Source organism: Scomber scombrus, chromosome 17 (assembly GCF_963691925.1).
Source record: "Scomber scombrus chromosome 17, fScoSco1.1, whole genome shotgun sequence".
Lineage (NCBI taxonomy): Eukaryota > Metazoa > Chordata > Actinopteri > Scombriformes > Scombridae > Scomber > Scomber scombrus.
This window is the reverse complement of record NC_084986.1, coordinates 26,735-35,000: the sequence shown is the minus strand read 5'-3', so window position 1 is coordinate 35,000 and position 8,266 is coordinate 26,735. Positions and strand designations below refer to the sequence as shown.

The 8,266-nt window shown below is 50.2% G+C and overlaps 2 protein-coding genes across 2 annotated transcripts in view; one reads left to right on the top strand and one right to left on the bottom strand.

Moving 5' to 3' along the window:
* The window catches only part of LOC133997616 (activator of 90 kDa heat shock protein ATPase homolog 1-like), a 4,295-nt gene extending 3,126 nt beyond the window's left edge, over positions 1-1,169 (top strand). The window contains exons 6-9 of the mRNA XM_062437281.1: positions 236-358; positions 607-708; positions 799-850; positions 919-1,169. Of these exons, the coding sequence (XP_062293265.1) occupies positions 236-358; positions 607-708; positions 799-850; positions 919-1,076 (435 nt within the window). The 3' untranslated portion in view covers positions 1,077-1,169. The remainder of the gene's footprint in view (positions 1-235; positions 359-606; positions 709-798; positions 851-918) is intronic.
* A 78-nt stretch (positions 1,170-1,247) lies between these two features.
* The window catches only part of LOC133997433 (transcription factor IIIB 90 kDa subunit-like), a 30,525-nt gene continuing 23,506 nt past the window's right edge, over positions 1,248-8,266 (bottom strand). The window contains exons 7-19 of the mRNA XM_062437011.1: positions 7,339-7,488; positions 6,154-6,247; positions 5,471-5,597; positions 5,282-5,321; positions 4,751-4,846; positions 4,338-4,649; positions 4,125-4,186; positions 3,887-3,968; positions 3,739-3,791; positions 3,221-3,516; positions 3,092-3,143; positions 2,822-3,008; positions 1,248-1,712 (exon numbers count right to left, since the gene is read on the bottom strand). Coding sequence (XP_062292995.1) covers positions 1,675-1,712; positions 2,822-3,008; positions 3,092-3,143; positions 3,221-3,516; positions 3,739-3,791; positions 3,887-3,968; positions 4,125-4,186; positions 4,338-4,649; positions 4,751-4,846; positions 5,282-5,321; positions 5,471-5,597; positions 6,154-6,247; positions 7,339-7,488 — 1,589 coding nt within the window. The 3' untranslated portion in view covers positions 1,248-1,674. The remainder of the gene's footprint in view (positions 1,713-2,821; positions 3,009-3,091; positions 3,144-3,220; positions 3,517-3,738; positions 3,792-3,886; positions 3,969-4,124; positions 4,187-4,337; positions 4,650-4,750; positions 4,847-5,281; positions 5,322-5,470; positions 5,598-6,153; positions 6,248-7,338; positions 7,489-8,266) is intronic.

The window sequence follows — 8,266 nt, the reverse complement described above, 5'->3', positions numbered from 1 at the left end:
TAGAGTTTAACTACAGGTAGAGTTTAAACTACAGGTAGAGTTTAAACTACAGGTAGAGTTTAACTACAGGTAGAGTTTAACTACAGGTAGAGTTTAAACTACAGGTAGAGTTTAAACTACAGGTAAAGTTTAACTACAGGTAGAGTTTAACTACAGGTAGAGTTTAAACTACAGGTAGAGTTTAACTACAGGTAGTTTAGTTAAACCTAATGTCCAGTCTCTTGGTTCTTCTTAGATCAGCTCCCCCAGGTGCTCCTCTGGTCCTGCAGGTGTTCGTATCCCGACCGTCAGCTTCGCTCTGAGAGAAACGTTCCAGACATCAGCTGATGAGCTCTACCAGACCTTCATCAACCAGGAGGTACTGTGTTTACTACAGTAGTACTGTGTTTACTGCAGCTGGTCCAGGTGTTTACTACAGTAGCACTGTGTTTACTGCAGCTGGTCCAGGTGTTTACTACAGTAGCACTGTGTTTACTGCAGCTGGTCCAGGTGTTTACTACAGTAGCACTGTGTTTACTGCAGCTGGTCCAGGTGTTTACTACAGTAGCACTGTGTTTACTGCAGCTGGTCCAGGTGTTTACTACAGTAGCACTGTGTTTACTGCAGCTGGTCCAGGTGTTTACGCGCTCGGCTGCGATGGTCGACGGTCGTCATGGAGGGAAGTTTCGGCTGCTTGACGGCAGCGTCAGCGGAGAGTTCACACAGCTGGTGAGGTCACAGCTCTTTAGTCAATGGGTTTGTTGTCAGTGTTGAGATGAGACATTGCCATGGTAACCAGGGCGCCACTCCCACCGCCAGGTACCCGACCAGAAGATCGAGATGAGGTGGCGGTTCCGGACTTGGCCCGGCCGTAAGTGTCCCCGATGCAGGGTTAGGGTTGGGGTCTGTGGTTGTTTGTGACGTGGTTGTTTCCTGCAGAGCACTTCGCCTCCGTCCGCCTGCAGCTGGAGCAGCGAGGAGACGACACGGAGCTCAGGATGCAGTGTGGAGGCGTTCCCTCAGCGGAGGAGGACTCCACCCGGGAGGGATGGACCCGCTTCTACTTCCAGGCCATCAAACAGACGTTCGGATACTGAACCAGGAAGCTGGTCTCTGTTCTCAGATGTTTGGATCTGTTGGACCTTTAACGTGTGAGACGTGTTGTTTGTAAAATAAAGGACGTAAAGATGTTTGTGTTTGTGTGAATGATCCAGAGAATCAGAACCAGCTGACTCATTAACTCTGCTTCTGTTCTTTATTCTCTTTCATGATTGTTTTTGTCTTTTTTTACATGTAGAACAACAAAGACACAACGTTTACTTTCAAATACAATTTACATCAAACCCAACAAACCACATTAATAAAATCTACTAAAATACATAAAAACATTAAAAACATTGAAACTAAACATGAACAAACTGCAGCTATGAAACATTTCAGGAATGTGAAGTTTTATATTTACATAAAAGTATAAAAATACAGAAACATTAGACTGAAAGCTTTTTACACTATGAACACGATGATCAGCGATCAATAACTTCAGTTTCATCCAAATGAAAATAAGAAGCATCCAAATCATTTCCAGTGCAGCGATGCTTCTACCGATCGATCATTACATCGACTTTAATTGATCACTGATAGTTTTTCTGACTCGTCTCTGTGGAGCTGCCCGGGGTCAAAGGTCATCAGGACGGATTAGAAGACTTCCTCCTCTTCTGCTTCACAGCCGTAGTCTGGAAACACCAATCAATCAATCAGTCAGTCAATCAGTCAGTCAGTCAGTAAATCAATCAACCAACCAACCAACCAACCAACCAACCAACCAGTCAGTCAGTCAATCAACCAACCAACCAACCAACCAGCCAGTCAGTCAATCAACCAACCAACCAACCAACCAACCAGTCAGTCAGTCAGTCAATCAACCAACCAACCAACCAACCAGTCAGTCAGTCAGTCAATCAACCAACCAGTCAGTCAATCAATCAACCAACCAACCAGTCAATCAACCAACCAACCAACCAGTCAGTCAGTCAGTCAGTCAATCAACCAACCAACCAACCAACCAGTCAGTCAGTCAGTCAATCAACCAACCAACCAGTCAGTCAATCAATCAACCAACCAGTCAGTCAGTCAGTCAATCAACCAACCAACCAACCAACCAACCAGTCAGTCAATCAATCAACCAACCAACCAGTCAATCAACCAACCAACCAACCAACCAACCAACCAACCAGTCAGTCAATCAATCAACCAACCAGTCAGTCAGTCAATCAATCAACCAACCGACCAACCAGTCAATCAACCAACCAACCAGTCAGTCAGTCAATCAACCAACCAACCAGTCAATCAATCAACCAACCAGTCAGTCAGTCAGTCAGTCAGTCACTCAGTAAATCAATCAACCAATCAACCAACCAGTCATTCAATCAGTAAACCAAGCAATCAGTCAACCAACCAACCAACCAACCAACCAACCAACCAGTCAGTCAGTCAATCAATCAACCAACCAACCAACCAGTGAGTCAATCAATCAATCAACCAACCAACCAGTCAGTCAATCAATCAGTAAATCAATCAACCAACCAACCAACCAACCAGTCAGTCAGTCAATCAATCAACCAACCAACCAGTCAGTCAGTCAATCAATCAACCAACCAACCAGTCAGTCAGTCAATCAATCAGTAAATCAATCAACCAACCAACCAACCAACCAGTCAGTCAGTCAATCAATCAACCAACCAACCAGTCAGTCAATCAATCAGTAAATCAATCAACCAACCAGTCAGTCAATCAGTAAACCAATCAATCAGTCTTTACAGGACTGATAAAGTTCTGGACTCACCTCCTACAAGCTGCAGAGCGCTGACACACTCCTCTTCCACCTCCAACTCCACCTCCTCTTCCTCCTCCTCCTCCTCCTCCACTGGGGCAGGGCAGTGCTCCGTTTCAGGATGTGGCTCGGGGTCAGGGGTCGGCTCAGCAGTGACCTCTGTTGTGGTATTGGTTGTCATGGTAACAGCAGTTTCTCCCTGAGAAGTGAAATTGGTTTTAAACAAGTGAGACAGGTGAGACATGTGAGAGGTGAGAGGTGAGACAGGTGAGGGTCACTCACCTGGGACGCAGGTTTCTTCTTCTTTGATGTGGAGGACAGGAGGGGGCGGAGCCTAGAACAGCAGAGTCAGAGGTCAGTGGTCAGAGATCAGCTCTATGTGATACCTGTTCTACAGTGATGATGTCATACCTCTTCCCCATCATGCTAGCAGTGTTAGCCAGGTCCAGGTTGGTGCTGCTGGTCTTCTTGCGGCGGCGGCGGCTGAGTGGTTTCTGTGTGGTGCAGTCGGGGGGGTCGGAGGCTCTGGGACTGCTGCCCCCCCCACTTCCTGTCCCCCCCCCACTTCCTGTCCCCCGACTGTTCAGGTCTCTGAGAACCTCGTAGTTGATCTTACTGGAGATCTTCTTCTTCTCCAACATCTTCTCAATGGCCTCGCTCGCTGTGGACGCCTCCATCATCTCCTTCTTCTTCTTGGACTTCTTGGGCTGGAAGCAGTCAGAGGTTAAACCCAGACCCTAACCCCGACCCCTGACCCTAACCCTGACCTTAACCCAGACCCCTGACCCTAACCCTGACCCCGACCCTAACCCAGACCCTGACCCCGACCCTAACCCAGACCCCTGACCCTAACCCTGAACTGTGAAGCTGTGTTCACAGAGACTAAAGTCTTATTTCCAGGATGTGATCAGAGTGATTTTTCGTCTCACCTTCTCTTTATACGTTCCCCGTTCCTTCTCTTTTCGGATCCTTTCTTCTTTCTCTGAGAATACAAACAGGAAATAATTCACATTGAGCAAATGTTGAAAATTATGTTTATATTTGAACATATGATGATGTCATCACGATGCGACGGACCGCTCTGCTCCTTCAGGTATTCCTGGTTCTGCTGCATCCACAGCTCCGTCTTCACCTGGACCTCCATCTCGTTCAGGATGTACTGCAACACAATCACACAGCTGATCAATCACACAGCTGATCAATCACACAGCTGATCAATTACACAGCTGATCAACATGCAGCTGATCAATCACACAGCTGATCAATCACACAGCTGATCAATCACACAGCTGATCAACATGATGAATAAACAGACCTTATCAATCTCCTGATCATCAATACCGTCCAGATCCAGATCTCCACTCTCAGACTGCTCATCTGGAAAATAACAAAGTCTGACCCTGTTAGACCTTAGTGACATCACTTCCTGTTACAGTGACATCACTTCCTGTTACAGTGACATCACATCCTGTTACAGTATTGTTGTTATTCTCTCTCAGACCATCATCTGTTTACTTTCTGTTCTCACCGTCTTGGCCGTCTGTTTCTAGCTTGCTGAAGGTGCTGAGGTTCTGCTGGAGGCCCAGGCTGGTTGCCCTGGGCAACGTCCCCAGAATGACAGCCAGAGGGGGGGGCTGGCGTGGAGGCCCCTCCCCCTCCTGCTCCGTCTGCGCCTCCTTCTCACCGACGCCATCGTCGGTCTTTTTGCCTCGCGCCTCCTCCTCCTGGATCACGTGACACAGGAAGTCTTGAGTCAGGTGTTCGGTGGCGGCTTGGAGCTCATCATCATCAACCTCCACCTCATCGGGTTCAGAGGTCAAAGACTCCTCGTCCTGAGGGTCTGAAAATAAGAGGTCAAAGGTCAGGAAGAGCTCAACGCCTGCCAGTGTTTCCGTGAAACCTGGAGAAAAGAAAACAAGGTAAAAATGACTTAGAACAAACCGATCTCTTTGGTGTACGCTGCATAGATTCCTCTCAGTTTGGGTCGGCTCTTCTCCAACTCCGTCTCGATCTCATCCTGATAACAGCTGATCTCTCCTGGACCAGGACACGGAAAACACAACATGACTCAAACATCTATATAATGCTTTATATACTGTCTATATACTGTCTGTTATATACTATATTATTCCTCCGGTCCCCTCCGAAGGGTCCTAAAGGGTTCCATAAAGTCCCCTCCGAAGGGTCCTAAAGGGTTCCATAAAGTCCCCTCCGAAGGGTCCTAAAGGGATCCTTTAAGTCCCCTCCGAAGGGTCCTAAAGGGATCCTTTAAGTCCCCTCCGAAGGGTCCTAAAGGGTTCCTTTAAGTCCCCTCCCAAGGGTCCTAAAGGGTTCCTTTAAGTCCCCTCCCAAGGGTCCTAAAGGGTTCCATAAAGTCCCCTCCGAAGGGTCCTAAAGGGTTCCTTTAAGTCCCCTCCCAAGGGTCCTAAAGGGATCCTTAGTCCACTTATTGAACCGTCAGGTAGAACTGACCTTCGACCTCGTTGAGCTTCCTGCTCAGCTCCTGTTCCAGCTGCAGAGAAAGAAAAGTAAAGATGGAAATGATTGGTTAATTGTGATTTCATGTGAGGGCCAATCAGAGACAGAGGACTGTACCTGTGAGGACCAATCAGAGACAGAGGACTGTACCTGTGAGGACCAATCAGAGACAGAGGACTGTACCTGGATCATCTTGGTCTTGTGCTGACCAGCAGTGAAGGACGGAGGATCACATTCTTGCTCCAGATCAACTCTCATGAACTCATCGATGGTCAGCTGACTGGTGGGAGTGTCCTCAAACTCTGTTAACCTGCAGGAGACAGAGAGGGAATGCTGGGATCCACTGGGATCCACTGGGACCCACTGTAATGTACTGTGATCCACTGTGATCTACTGGGACCTACTGGGATCCACTGTAATGTACTGGGACCCACTGGGGTCCACTGTAATGTACTGGGACCCACTGTAATGTACTGGGATCCACTGGGATCCACTGTAATGTACTGGGACCCACTGGGGTCCACTGTAATGTACTGGGATCCACTGTAATGTACTGGGACCCACTGGGACCCACTGTAATGTACTGGGATCCACTGGGATCTACTGGGACCTACTGGGATCCACTGTAATGTACTGGGACCCACTGGGGTCCACTGTAATGTACTGGGACCCACTGTAATGTACTGGGATCCACTGGGATCCACTGTAATGTACTGGGATCCACTGTAATGTACTGGGATCCACTGGGATCCACTGTAATGTACTGGGACCCACTGGGGTCCACTGTAATGTACTGGGATCCACTGGGATCCACTGGGATCTACTGGGATCCACTGGGATCTACTGGGATATGTGGTAGTTCTCACCTCTTCCTCAGAGTCGCCTGACAAACTTTCACCACACCGATCACGTCTTTCACTGTGCGACGAAACTTATGCATCCGAGCTGCTACCAGGAGGGCTGAGAGGAGGAGGAGGAGGAGGAGGAGAGGGGGAGGAGGAGGAGGAGGGAGGAGGAGAGGGGGAGGAGGAGGAGGAGGAGAGGGGGAGGAGGAGGAGGAGGAGAGAGGAGGAGGAGGAGAGGGGGAGGAGGAGGAGGAGGAGGAGGGAGGAGGAGGCGAGGGGGAGGAGGAGGAGGAGGAGGAGGAGGGAGGAGGAGGAGGAGGAGAGGGGGAGGAGGAGGAGAGAGGAGGAGGAGAGGAGGAGGAGAGGGGGAGGAGGGAGGAGGAGGAGGAGGAGAGGAGGAGGAGAGGGGGAGGAGAGGGGGAGGAGGAGGAGGAGAGAGAGGAGGAGAGGAGGAGGAGGAGGAGGAGGAGGGAGGAGGAGGAGGAGGAGGAGAGGGGGAGGAGGAGGAGGAGGGAGGAGGAAAGTAATTAATCACGTTTCCTGTAGTACAGTTTGAGGTACATGTACTGCAGTTCGTAGTACTAGTACTGCAGTGTGTAGTACTAATACTTCAGTTTGTAGTACTAGTACTGCAGTGTGTAGTACTAGTACTGCAGTGTGTAGTACTAGTACTGCAGTGCGTAGTACTAGTACTGCAGTGCGTAGTACTAGTACTGCAGGTTGTAGTACTAGTACTGCAGGTTGTAGTACTAGTACTGCAGTGTGTAGTACTAGTACTGCAGGTTGTAGTACTAGTACTGCAGTATGTAGTACTAGTACTGCAGTATGTAGTACTAGTACTGCAGTATGTAGTACTAGTACTGCAGTGTGTAGTACTAGTACTGCAGTGTGTAGTACTAGTACTGCAGGTTGTAGTACTAGTACTGCAGTATGTAGTACTAGTACTGCAGTATGTAGTACTAGTACTGCAGTATGTAGTACTAGTACTGCAGTGTGTAGTACTAGTACTGCAGTGTGTAGTACTAGTACTGCAGGTTGTAGTACTAGTACTGCAGTATGTAGTACTAGTACTGCAGTATGTAGTACTTGTAGTAGTACTAGTACTGCAGGTTGTAGTACTAGTACTGCAGGTTGTAGTACTTGTAGTAGTACTAGTACTGCAGTGTGTAGTACTAGTACTGCAGTATGTAGTACTTGTAGTAGTACCTGCTCCACACAGGCCTGACGGACGCCTCCCTGTGTGCATCCAGTCTCTTTTCATCCTCTGAACCAGACGAAGAGCCGTCATAGAAACTTCATGAGTCTGAACTCCAAACTCCAACATGTGAGCAAAGCGAGGGATGAGGAGGCACGGATCTGAGGAGGAGAGGAGGAGGAGAGAGAGGAGGAGAGGAGGAGGAGAGGGGGGGAGGAGAGGAGGAGAGGAGGAGGAGAGGGGGGGGAGGAGAGGAGGAGAGAGAGGAGGAGAGGAGGAGGAGAGGAGGAGAGAGAGGAGGAGAGGAGGAGGAGAGAGAGGAGGAGAGGGGGGGGAGGAGAGGAGGAGAGGAGGAGAGGAGGAGGAAGGGGGGGGAGGAGAGGAGGAGAGGAGGAGGAGAGGGGGGGAGGAGAGGAGGAGAGGAGAGGAGGAGGAGGAGAGAGGAAGAGAGAGAGGAGGAGAGGAGGAGGAGAGGGGGAGGAGGAGAGGAGGAGGAGAGGGGGAGGAGGAGGAGGAGAGAGAGGAGGAGAGGAGGAGGAGAGGGGGGGGAGGAGAGGAGGAGAGAGAGGAGGAGAGGAGGAGAGGAGGAGGAGAGGGGGGGGGAGAGGAGGAGGAGAGGAGGAGAGAGAGGAGGAGAGGAGGAGGAGAGAGAGGAGGAGAGGGGGGGAGGAGAGGAGGAGAGGAGGAGGAGAGGAGGAGGAGAGGGGGGGAGGAGAGGAGGAGAGGAGAGGAGGAGGAGGAGAGAGGAAGAGAGAGAGGAGGAGAGGAGGAGGAGAGGGGGAGGAGAGGGGGAGAGGAGGAGAGGAGGAGGAGGAGAGAGAGGAGGAGAGGAGGAGGAGAGGAGGAGGAGAGGGGGGGGAGGAGAGGAGGAGAGAGAGGAGGAGAGGAGGAGAGGAGGAGGAGAGGGGGGGGGGAGAGGAGGAGGAGAGGAGGAGAGAG